This window comes from Citrus sinensis, chromosome 2 (assembly GCF_022201045.2).
Source record: "Citrus sinensis cultivar Valencia sweet orange chromosome 2, DVS_A1.0, whole genome shotgun sequence".
Taxonomy (NCBI): Eukaryota; Viridiplantae; Streptophyta; class Magnoliopsida; order Sapindales; family Rutaceae; genus Citrus; species Citrus sinensis.
The window spans coordinates 31695171-31707574 of record NC_068557.1 but is presented as its reverse complement, the minus strand read 5'-3'; the positions used below and the strand labels follow the sequence as shown (position 1 = coordinate 31707574).

At 35.8% G+C, this 12404-nt stretch overlaps 2 protein-coding genes across 4 annotated transcripts; one reads left to right on the top strand and one right to left on the bottom strand.

Moving 5' to 3' along the window:
- Positions 1-2711: 2711 nt before the first annotated feature.
- LOC102616435 (mannosyl-oligosaccharide 1,2-alpha-mannosidase MNS3) lies at positions 2712-6459 on the top strand. 3 transcript variants are annotated; one of them, XM_006467412.4, is made up of 7 exons: positions 2712-2905; positions 2997-3122; positions 3384-4324; positions 4599-4860; positions 5127-5324; positions 5444-5592; positions 5758-6459. In XM_006467412.4, the coding sequence occupies exons 2-7, from the start codon at positions 3045-3047 to the stop codon at positions 6005-6007; spliced, it is 1878 nt and encodes a 625-aa protein (XP_006467475.1). In that variant the 5' UTR covers positions 2712-2905; positions 2997-3044; the 3' UTR covers positions 6008-6459. The 3 variants fall into 3 exon arrangements, with proteins under 3 accessions (XP_006467475.1, XP_024950562.1, XP_024950563.1); XM_025094794.2 differs by having other exon boundaries at positions 2712-3122; XM_025094795.2 differs by lacking the exon at positions 2997-3122 and having other exon boundaries at positions 2713-2905.
- LOC102616145 (potassium channel KAT2) lies at positions 6373-12012 on the bottom strand. Its single transcript, XM_025094793.2, has 11 exons — positions 10197-12012; positions 9899-10114; positions 9623-9778; positions 9466-9523; positions 9038-9355; positions 8325-8564; positions 8107-8205; positions 7977-8009; positions 7691-7876; positions 6859-7585; positions 6373-6662 (listed from the first exon to the last, which is right to left on the bottom strand). The coding sequence occupies exons 1-11, from the start codon at positions 10373-10375 to the stop codon at positions 6520-6522; spliced, it is 2355 nt and encodes a 784-aa protein (XP_024950561.1). The 5' UTR covers positions 10376-12012; the 3' UTR covers positions 6373-6519.
- Positions 12013-12404: the final 392 nt, after the last annotated feature.

The following is a 12404-nucleotide window of genomic DNA, read 5'->3' as shown; positions in this document are numbered from 1 at the left end:
CTAGGGTTTTGATGCCGTGGAGAGATCGCAGTAAAATGCAACCAAGTCAGGCTTCATGTTATGGCAAGGAGAGGAGCCAGAAGGGGGAACGAAACCCTTTGGAAGCATCACTGAGAAAGGAGCCGGCCTGCTGGTCAGGTTCTTGGTGTTCTTCTTTCTCTTCTTGTACCTCTCTTGATTGTTGATGAAAAATGGCCAGGTTTTCTTGGCGTACAAAACTTGACACCGAGTCATGGGTGGTTTGTTAATTGATGGGGATGTTGTTGTGGGTTGGATTTGATCATGGCGGCATGGGGGAGAACAAGAAACGGAAATGAATGAAAGAAAGAAGAAGATCAATGTGAAAAAGTACTTCAAGGTTTGGCTTCGATTGAAACCCATGAGAGAGTCGACGGTGTGGATTCTTGATGAACTTGTAACTGTTTGAAAAGAAGTGGAAAAGTGTAAGCACCGAGATTGACAATATCGTTGTCAATCCCAAGAGGGTTTATTTTTGCTTTATAGACGACGCGGAAGCATCTAAAAAATAACAGCACTCTTACGGGATGATTTATTATCAACTTCTAGCTTATTCATAATTTGCTAAGCGGCCAAATTTTTTTTGCCTTTATATGTTACCATGCCTTAAATTTGGGTATTGTGTCCTTTAATCTTGAAGGATCTCCTTTACTGTTGCAATAAATATATACTCCACTTTAGCTATCATAAATTTCTCCAGAAATGCATATTTGTGATTGTTTTCCTTCACCAAAATGTGATGGGTATATATAATAATTTTTTTTCACTTTTTCCTGTTATCCTGAGGTTTCTTTTTATAAACGAAGTATTTTTCCTCGGTAAAGCCGATATGAGGATACTGCTTACAAAAACTTTTTTCTATTTAATGGGTTTCCTTACTGTAAGTCAATTGTTCTATTACTATTAGGGACTTCTATTGTGCTGTTACTGTAATTTTAGCAATATTTGGTGGTATGATGGAACAGCGATATGCTTGATTCAAGAAGAGCAACTAAAACAATTGGAAATGCAATGTATAAGAAAACCGGAGCATAAAGGCAAATCATGTAAGCTCTTAAAAGAGAGTATATATGTATAGTTAAACTATCTAGATAACTTTTTTCGTTTCTTTTCTACAAGGGAATTTTTTGGCTAAACCGGCTCAAGAATATACAAAATGTAGTAGTCATTCTTGATTTTTGATAATATCTTAGAATCACCTTTAATTTTATATCAACCAGGACTTTTCTATTAACTTTAAAGAATTTAAGATAAAAAATTATTTTATCTCCAAATTTATTCAAGAAGGTAAAATAGTATTTTTGAAGGTTAAAAGGAAAAAAATAATTTTTTACCTTAAATTTTTTAAAAATAACTCACAGAGTTAATAAAAAAGTAATTAGTTGATATAAAACTAAAATTTGAGATAATTTTTAAATATTACTAGAAACTCGTGGTGTTTATTTACACTTTTGATATTCGTGAGGTGTTTGGAGAATAATTTCTCCTTCTATAATGCTTCTAATTGAAAAAATACAAAACAAACATTTCGGTACGAATTAATTCATTTATTGGTAGGTAATTGTTTTACTTACTTTGCTTTCCATAACGATCAGAAAATCTGTAAATGTTTATGTTTTTGACTTTGACCAAAAATTGATTATAATGATAATACAACTTTTCATTAAAATTTTCATCTTACTTGTTTTATATTTTTTAGTAAACAAAAGTTAAATTTAAGAAAATTAACAAAAAAAAAACTTTTATTTTGAGAAATGTAACCAAAAACCCTGAACATGAGGTTGTGATCGGTGAAATATGAATCTTTAATGTAAAGATGTGTTTACTTTTTGGAGTGGGAGTGAGGAGTGTGGATTCCTCCCACTCCAGTGTTTACTTCATTTATTTAGTGAAGGATTGGGAATCCCACTCCGTGGGCCCCACCTATTTTTAGAGTGGGGAGTGGGAGTGGGACTCCTATTAGGGAGGTGGGACATTTTCTACTTTTTTTTTTAATTTTAATTCAATTTAATTTTTTATAATCAATAAAATAAAATAAATAATATTATATTTATTTGAATAATATTATTATATTTATTTGAATAATAATTTACATTGATTCTAAGTTAAAATTATTTTAAAATAATATTATTATATTAATAGAGAATTAATAAATATAATATTATTGTATTTATTTTAAAAATAATAGTACTATATTTATTTAATAATAATAATAAAAAATATTTTATTCTAAGAAAATATTAATTTTGTACTAAATAATATTATATTATTATTTTATATAATAATAAATTTAATATAATTATATTTAAATTTAATATAATTATATTAAATAAAATAAAATAATGTTTCATTTTATATTAGAATTAAAATTAATAAAAAATTATGATTTACATAATTAAGAATATTATTAATTACTTTAATTTATAAATATAATAAAATATTTATTTTATTTTCTAAATATATTTTTTATTAATTTTTTAATTACAAATTATAATTCTATACATAAAAATAAAATTATAATTTAAAATAATTTACTTCCAATCCAAAACAAAATAAATAAATAATTAAAATTTTAATTAACAATTCATATTTTTATTTAATTTAAATAAATATTATATTCTCACTCTCACTCCACACTCCTAATTTAAAAATTCTCACCTTTCAAAATTTCTCCTCCAAACCAAAAAAAATAAACGCAGCATAAATGAATAGATGAGTTGAATTGATGATGGTCCATTGACTTGAAAAGCAAGCCTTAATAAGAGCCAGAGGCCAAGGCAAAGACAATCGCTCTATTCGCTCCGATCCGTGATTCCCGCGTATCATTTCGCTTCCCTGCGCCGGCCGCCTAAAGGCCAAAATAATTCCTTATTTACTTACTTTGCTGGTAATTCATTTCATGCTATCGAAATTTTCCGTAAAAAATCAAATTCTCATTTTTTTCCCTCTCTCTGTTTCCGGAATCGCCTATATCGCAGAGGCAGGGCAGATCGTGAAACCCTAGCTAAATATAATCAAAATTGAGCATGTCGAAAAATCTTCCCTATTCTATGAAAGATGTGCACTACGATAACGCAAAGTTTCGTCCGCGATCTTTCTTCAAGGTTTCCATAATATAACTAGATCCCGATCTTTCTTATTTCTTTTAGTTTATATTGCATGTTGATCATAATATTTGACTGTTGTGAAATATATTTGTCTCTTGAGAATAATAAGGAAAATTTAGAAGCAAAGCAAAGCTTGCTTATTGATTTCAGCTTTTACTTGGTTTACCTCAAAGCTTGTGTGATATATTACATCTTTCTGTTATTTATTTTTCTTGTTCTTAATTTTTTTTATTTATTTATTCGGGGTAAAAATATCAGGTGATCACTCAGAGTTTGTTTACCAGCAACATAAAGCGTGATTGTACTAGTTGTAGTACAGGAAAGTTTCTACTGCTATTATTGATTTTCGGTTTAATGTATGCTATGCTTACACATAAAAGTCCTATCCAATCTGGTATTAGAACTACTGAAGAATATAAGAGCGTAAATACGAGTAGCAGATTTGGAAGATTTTGGAGGAGAAAACCTCCTAGGCTTCCTCCTCGATTAACTCCTGATGAAAAAGTTGGTAATAATAGTTTTAATCGCGGGCCTAAGCTGACAAATGTAGGTTCAAAATGGATGGATCGGCAGCGTGATGTTAAGGAGGCTTTTATCCATGCATGGTCGGGTTACAAAAAATATGCAATGGGATATGATGAGCTTCAGCCTTTAAGCAAAATTGGAACTGATGGGTTGGGTGGTCTGGGTGCTACTGTTGTGGATGCTCTTGATACTGCAATGATAATGAGTGCTGATGACATTGTTTCTGAAGCAGGTTCGTGGATTGAAACACACCTTTTAGATAGAATCAGTCAGAAAGGCCAGGTTAATTTGTTTGAAACTACCATACGTGTTCTGGGTGGTCTTTTAAGTGCATATCATTTAAGTGGGGGAGAGCAAGAGATGAACCCAACAGCTAAGGGACCAAGGCCAATTGTTTATCTAGACATTGCAAAAAAGTTGGCTGATCGTCTCCTTACTGCATTTACTTCTAGTCCGACTCCTATTCCCTTTAGTGATGTTGTTCTACGGGATTCTACAGCACATCCAGCTCCAGATGGCTTGAGTAGTACGTCTGAGGTTTCCACTTTGCAGCTTGAGTTTAACTATCTCTCTACAGTTTCTGGTGATCCAAAATACAGTATGGAGGCCATGAAAGTTCTGGAACATCTTAAAACCCTTCCAAAGGTGGAAGGACTGGTTCCCATTTATATAAGGTGTGGTCATGCGTTTAAATGTCTCATTATTACTCAACAGAAGGAAAAATATTTTGAGAAGTTTTTCCAGATTATTTGTGTCTGATTTTTCTTGATTACATTTTCATTTTTAAGAAAGTGTTCATTTTAGTTTCCATGAAGCAATGAAGTCAAATCTATAATGTTTAGCACACTATAACTGACTGTTTTCAGTTTTGTGGTTAATGAGATTTGTTATCACTGTGGAGATATATTGGCCATACTATTCATTGATATTAACTGGTGTGAAATGCAGCCCTCACTCTGGCGAATTTAATGGAGAAAATATCAGACTGGGATCCCGAGGTGACAGCTACTATGAGTACCTGATCAAGGTGTGGCTTCAACAAGGAACCACTCACAGTAGCAACTTGACATACCTACATGACATGTATGAGGAAGCAATGAAGGGTGTCAGACACCTTCTTGTTCGGAAATCAATCCCCAGTGGATTGGTTTTTGTGGGAGAATTGCCCTATGGATCGACGGGATCATATAGTCCAAAAATGGATCACTTGGTAAGTGGTTTAGTACAGCTATCTATCTAGCTGCTAAGTGACCATTGAACGTGTCAGACACCCCAAATTATTGAGAATTGAGTATTCTTCCTACAGCTGAATAAATTTAGACTTCTCAATCAATGAATTGCCTATGCAATTACTGTAGTTGCTAAAGTGAGGAAGCAATTTAATTTGATTTATGCTACAAATAGTTTTTTCTGTATATGCACAAATATGTTGTAAATATGCATATGGTGTTGGTAAACTTTCTACTGTCTTTTTAGGTTTGCTTCCTGCCTGGTACTCTGGCACTTGGTGCCACTAAAGGTATCACAAAGGAAAAGGCTATGAAAGACAATTTGCTAACCTTCGAAGACCTGGAAAATTTGAAGCTTGCAGAAGATTTGGCAAAGACATGCTTTGAGATGTATTCAGTAACTTCTACTGGTCTTTCTCCAGAAATTGCTTATTTCCACACACAGGTTAGTTGTATATTACTGTTATTGTGCCTCGTCTCATACTTAGCTGCAAACTACTGCATTTCTTTTCATATTATCATTTATTTATTTATTTTTTTAATATCTGGTTTTCTACAAAGCAGGAATATTATGAAGGCAGCCTTGATGGTGGGAACAAGAGCTCGGAATATTTGAATGACATAATAATTAAACATGCTGATCGCCATAATTTATTGCGTCCTGAAACTGTTGAATCACTATTTGTCTTATATCGTATCACAGAGGACCCAAAGTATGTTTTGATATTCTTGGGCATTATGTTTCCTCAACTTCATACTGCAGACACACATGTTTAATCGTATGCTTATGCGTATGAAGGGGATTTTGTTTAAAACAAATCTATTATTATTTTGTAATACAATTCTGTTGTTATCTCAGCAACTATAATGTAATGCAGGTATCGAGAATGGGGATGGCAGATATTTGAAGCGTTTGAGAAATACACAAAAGTTGATTCTGGGGGATACACATCTTTAGATGATGTCACTATGCTTCCTCCTCACAGAAGAGACAAGATGGAGACTTTCTTTTTGGGTGAAACATTGAAGTATTTATACTTGCTGTTTGGTGATAGTTCTGTCATACCTTTGGATCAGTTTGTTTTTAATTCAGAAGCTCATCCTTTTCCAATTAGAGGTACCATTTAGAGGGAATCATATTACCACTGCTTCTTAAGCATTCATGTATACAGGAGCATGAACAAGGTTTAGTGTATTGGTGGACACAGACTTAACCAGTTGTCGTGATCACTTGGTGTATCCTTTACATGGTCATGCAGTTGAGCTGATTCGCCGGGCTGCAGTCAGTGTCTCGTGCACTGCATGATGGACTGATTATGCCCTCAAAAGCCCACAGAATGAAGTTCCCTGGATACCTCAATCTGCATGGCCCATTAAATTCTCACAAGAATGTAACATGTAATTGTTTTACTGTTCTTTTGGATGTTTTCGTTAATTATACTGGAAGGGTTCCTTCAAAAATGTTGAGTAAAGTGCAGCAATTTGTAATTGACTTCTCAATTTTTGTAGTATTATTGACAGCTTTGGAGTCGCATTTGATCGGCTTATGTAGTCTATTTCTTTTATAAATAATTTTGGTATACATGGCCCATAAATTTCAAGCTTTCTACGTGTCTATGACATACCCTTTTAATATGGTATTAGCTCACATCTTTACCCATGGTTTCACCCTCATTTTGAAGGAGAAACAGATGATCACCATCTCGAATCACACATATATCATCAATTTCTGCATTCTCAGCATTGACAACTTTTGTAAATTTGTAGCCTCCGAACTTTTCACCTGCAGTTTCACAAAGTTTTGGCACGACAATGGTTAAAGCAAAAGAAGGAAAAGAAGAAACAACTGAGGCAGTCTGCTGAACTCTCTTCAAGGTTTGGAATCACATTTTGTGTTGGTTTCATTAGTGCATTTATGTCAAACAAATTTGATATTTAGTTTGTGACTGATTTCCTAAATATTCAGGTTTATGGCTTACCAGCAATCCTGAGCAGCTCTTCTATTGAATCAGGTAGGACTATTAACTTCCCAAGATGCCTCTGTGATGTTCTTGTGTTCTGATATGGCATGTGAATAGTGATTCTCTTCTTATTTGATTTGTTCACTTCTCCACTGGAACAACTAGAAATGCATGAGCCAAGTTTTATGGATTCTCTCTTTGAATGGGACTTTGAGACGTCCGGCCATTCATGTCTTCTATGTTTTCTTCGAGTATTCCATATGTTATCTGATATTTCTGGTCCCATAATCTCCACTTTATGTTCATCCGGTGTCCTATTTTCATAACTTAGTAATAGGTCATACATGCTTCTATTCAGTGGCTGTTCTGCTGGAGCTTTTGGTGACCATCCTTTAGCATCTGGTTTGTTTCCGTTTCTTCCTCCTTCAAGAAGAACCTTTACCATTTCAATATGCCCCCTTTGATTTGCTGCATTCAGTTCTGTTTGACCATCTTCAACTTTTGAATTTACGTCCACTGGACATGCAGTGCTATCTTGATCCTTGCTTGCTTCAATGTCGGTAGCTTGTGGTCCCAGGAAATTTAAATTCCTTGTTTCCCACATTGATGAATCTCCATATGGATAGTCTTGGTGTCTGGCACTTAAACTGCTTCCTATTGTTGGTCCTCCAATGCATTCATGGAGAATTATTCCTGGATCTGTAGTTGGGTATTCAAATCCTATGCTTTCTTGATCTTTCAGTTTCTGTAAAGGAGTAAAACCAGAGAACAAATCCTTTTTGTTACAAAAAGAATGCAAAACCAATAAATTATCATATTACTCTAGAAGCTGTCCATTTGTTATACTTACCCTGAAAAGATTGTTCATTACAATGTGTCCATCTTCCATATTTGCTTGTATACTGTTCATAAGAGAAGTTCTACTCAGTCTTAGTATTTGGGAAAGTTCGGTGGTTCGCACTGTAAAGGGCTGTGGCCTGTAATATAAAACTCCAATCTCTCCGAAAGCATCTCCTGCTACTGCCTTTCCTAGGACCTGTATGGTGCATGTGCAAATGTGAAACTCATTATTTTTGTGTTTTTCTTTTTACTGCATTGTGTAGAAAAAAACTATAAAGTTTTACAGTTACACTTACTTTATCTTGCCCATCAACATAGTGTATCAAATCCTGTAACAAGTAGTTATTTTCAAGTCAAATAAACATAAATTTGAATTGATTCTGATTTATAGAAAAACTGTTCGCCAGGAAATTGAAGTTCACTCACCACAGCTCCTGATACCAATATGTAAAGATCTGTCGGAGCTTCATTCTGCAGAATTACGTCTTCCTTGGGTGGAAAATACTCTGCATCCATATCTGAGACCTTTGAAGAAAGAGTGGACCTTATCAGGGTCTTTTAAGGGTAAATTAATGCACATCTATACTATAGAAGAGAAAAGGAAGAGCAGTATGTACATGTATAATTGCCCATCAAAGTATTACCAGTTGAAAAAGGAAATCATGAGAAACCCCTTGGAAGAGGTATACATTTTGCACAATGGGGAAGAAGAGGTAGTGTGCAATGCTTGAGCGAATGGCTTTCGGCAGACCAACCAAGGTCTCCTGCTGCTTCAATCCTTCAGTTTTGAACTTCAAGCATATGTGTGACAACATTTGATCATGTATGTGAGGGGGCAAGTGATTTCGTGTGGCAAATTCTGAAACAGCTCGGACTGTCTCCCTCTATAGCACAAGAACCAGTTGCTTTTCATTAGCAATTCCAGGCTAAACATAGTATCCTTCTTTTATTAGAAAGGATGACTTGAGTTAAACAAACTGACTCGATATTCTTAAAGCTAAGATGTACTACTGTCACGTTGTATGCAGTGCGTCAGCCATATTCATTTCTCAATTGGCAAGTAAACAGAAATCTTACTTGGTTTTCTTCTTTGCAGCTTTTCGTATAGTTTTTTAAAATTAGTGCATATGGAGAACATACTTCTTCTTTTTCTTGTTGGGGGGGGAGGGGGGGGGGGGGTGTTAGAAATAATTGGGTTTTTATAGCAGTAACGTTGTGTGGGACTTGTAATTTGTTTTACAACATTCTGTAATATAGATAGGTATATTTTCTTTCCTTTTCTTGAATCTGTCGAATGTAGTGAATTCTCTTAGCAGGTCAAGAACATGAGAAGAATGTAAAATGAAAGACCACATACAAAATTCCTGGTGCGGCTGGTCCAGTGAACCACAAGGTTTGTCATGTTTCCAATGATGTAGGATGTCAATCCCAAGTTGAATAGCATGTAAAAGATATCAAACAGCATCTCCCTGGGGTTCTCAGCATGCAGGTCACCATAGCCAGTTGTTGTCAGAGTCGTAATAGACCAGTACATTGCGGTTACATATCTGTTCCAAAGAGTCTCCTCCTTGAAATTTGGGTATACTGCACCGATCCAGGTTTTCTCTGGATCAGGGTACCTATCTGCAATCAGATAGTTAAAGCACCCAGCACAGTGTACTGCAAATAGCGTTACCTGAAAGTAAACAAGAAAGGTAATAAATCCATGATTTAAATGAACGATAGGAGTGAAGGTCATATAGATGATCTTAGATAGGGAACAAGTGGAAAATTGTATTATCTTACAGCGACGAGCTTCGTGCAGCGAGTCCAGAAATAGTTAAACCGAATGTCCTTCTCAAGTCTGAAGGAAAGCAAGGTGGGTGGTAAGCACGGTGATTCTTCCATTGTATCAATTCGAAATTTTGGGGAAAAGTATTCAAGTTTGAACTCAATTACCAACCTTGCAAAAAGAGAGCTGACTCGTCTAAGACGCCAGAGTCTAAGCATGTTGAGGAGTCTAAAAGTAAGCTCACTGATGTTATTTGTCAGGAGGAGAGCAAGAAACTGCAATGGGGCCGTTGAACAGACATCGAATATAAACCAGGTAGACATGTACCTGTAAGTTGGATGGGATCATATCAAGAAAGCTGAGTGTCTCCAATAGAGCCAAGCATCATTTCACTGTCAATTAATTGATTTGTTTGAATTTTGATTGAGGCTGCAAAACTCTTATTACCTGATTGCAATTTTCTTGGGATCATCAACAAGAAGATATGATTGGCTGTCGAGATATGCGACGAAGAAGGTGAGAATGATATCTATGGCGAAGAAACCATTGACAATGTTGTCAATGATGAGAAGTGCATCCTTTTTGTATGTCAGAAATGCGAACTCAAATGGACAGATCCAGGCTGAGTAAACGACTAGAACGACCAGCCACATCTCCCAAGCCCTGAAATGAGGAGTGGGACATTAGGAGAAGCAGCATAGTAGAGAAATAAATAATTTGAATAAACCATGACGTGAATCATCACCTATAACGTGGATTAAAGGGGGATATGATGTATCTTCGTAGCTTAGTTGCTTGGTTTATTCGAGCTCCAAGAGAAGGCAGGAGATCACTGGAGAGAAAACTGCCATGGGCAACACTCTCCACATGGAGCTCGTCACTACAGAACCGTTGGAAGAAGTTTTTGGCACAAGAAAAAGACATCTTCGGTGTTTGAATTCCTTGAGGCTACAGTAGGGTCTGTTAAAAATTTGGTGGGGTTCAAGTCCCTTGAGAACGACTATATATAAGGGAAGCCTGTGACTTATACGACACGGGTTTAGATGCCTTTTTAATCACCTTTATCTCAATAATCTCCTGAAACACCTGAAACGATTGTGATTTATGAAGAAGATTTAAGGAACTAATGCTTCATTAAGAATGGATACGGAAGTAGGAAAATATATAAGTACAACTTTCCATCCTGTTTCTATAATTAGAAAAAGAAAAGGCAAGCATGAAACGAGAATTACGGGATGAGAGAGCACAAACTGGAAACCAATGGAAGTGGCAGACATGAAGCTTGCATAATGCGGTTCCAGTGAAGGATTTCTGAGAGAGTGTGAGGGGATTTGTAAAAAGAGGGTAAATGACTGTGATAATGGTGCTGCTGGTGGTGTATTGTCGTATTGCTAATGGTAATGTTAATGGCGCTGGTGGGAGCTCCATCATCAACACATGTGGAGATGTTAATGATCTATGGAAAGACAAACCTTCGCTAGGACAAGATTTGAGTGAAAATATTTATATCTTGGTGTGTTCATCTCAGTCTCAGAATGCCGAAATGGACCAGGCAGCATAAGCGGCTGTTTTGATTTATGGACGATACGTGGACCAATAGAAGCTCTGCTTAGAGGTATCGACACTTGTTTGTGAAATACCCACCCCTCCCTCCCAACAACTCAATTTTAACTCACTCTCTCTTCTCCTCCTCCTTGACAGCCATCCTGAGCCTTAAGTTGTTTGTTTTTGGAGCGCAACCAGAGCCATAAGTGTGAAACGGAATCCCGCCATATATCCAACTTCTCTCTTTCGAGGATTAAAAAGACACTTTATTCGTTTTTAGCTCCGCCGACCTTTTACTGATATGATGATGGCCCATGTAGATAGTACATATCTATTACTAAATTCTATCCAAATTAGGACAAACTTTTTCCCTAATAGAACGATCAGGAACATTGATTGATATTTTCTTTTTCTCTTGACTGTTCATAATACTTTTTTCAGTACTAACCGTGTGCACATTTCTTTGGACATCAAGTTGGTAAGTGTCAGGAATTTTATAGAGAGCTATTATAATAAAAGTTGAGCGACGAGAAAATGAAAGATTGATTAGACAAACATACGTTTCGGTTCCAAAATTAAAAATGTTTCTGGAAAATAGGTGTTACCTAAGCAATGGCTTTGTCTATCATTTATAGTTTTATACGAAAAGGAGCCCCCAGAAAAAGTTCTTATTTATTTTTTGCATGTGAGGATTACTTGGGACCCATCATCCCCAAGATTCTTTCCGCGCGAGTAGCGGACTGGGCGGCACTGGCCGGTTTGGTTTGTATTTAGCCCACTTGCACAGAAAATTTACAGTTTCGAGTACAGTTAGCATTTCCATTAACTTCTATGAATGAACGAGATGGTCATCCCATTCGCATACCATTAACATGAAATGCATTGCATTTCATTCAATGTTGTTACAAATGAAAATTCAAGAATTAATGAAACATTAAGGCGGTTGATTGAAATGTAAATTTATTTCGCTTGAGCTTTCAATAACATAAACCGGCATTTGCACAGTATCTTCCACATGCACATATATATATATGAGATATGTCCTACACAATTAGGCTGGAAAAGGGATACGATCTTCAAATGTTGGCTACTTGGCTTGGCTTCTCTCTCACACACATTATTTAAGAGGTTTTAAAGGTCAGTTTACTCTTTAAGTTTCATTGGGGTTTCAGTTTTGATAGGCTCTACTCATGAAGCCCGTGACACATCCCCACTCCTACACTCTTGCAGACTTGTCTACACCCAGAGCTCTCTAGCAGCCACTCACATGAAAAAGAAAAAGGGTAACGAAGTCGTGGAAACATATAGACTGTTTATTGTTTATTAGTTGGGTGTTTTGTATGATAAACAAGTCAAACCCACGTTCCAACAGTTTCATGGATATTCATGACCGACGCATAAATTAAAT

Bases quoted from the DNA above. Each gene is read 5' to 3' on its own strand.
- LOC102616145 (XM_025094793.2), bottom strand. From the start codon at position 10,375: ATGTCTTTTTCTTGTGCCAAAAACTTCTTCCAACGGTTCTGTAGTGAC. The intron at 9,356-9,465 runs GTAAGATAATAC...GTTTACTTTCAG, and splicing joins GCTGCACGAAGCTCGTCGCT to GTAACGCTATTTGCAGTACA. The intron at 6,663-6,858 runs GTAAGCCATAAA...GTGAAACTGCAG, and splicing joins AGAGCTGCTCAGGATTGCTG to GTGAAAAGTTCGGAGGCTAC.
- LOC102616435 (XM_006467412.4), top strand. From the start codon at position 3,045: ATGTCGAAAAATCTTCCCTATTCTATGAAAGATGTGCACTACGATAAC. The intron at 3,123-3,383 runs GTTTCCATAATA...TAAAAATATCAG, and splicing joins GTCCGCGATCTTTCTTCAAG to GTGATCACTCAGAGTTTGTT. The intron at 4,861-5,126 runs GTAAGTGGTTTA...CTGTCTTTTTAG, and splicing joins GTCCAAAAATGGATCACTTG to GTTTGCTTCCTGCCTGGTAC.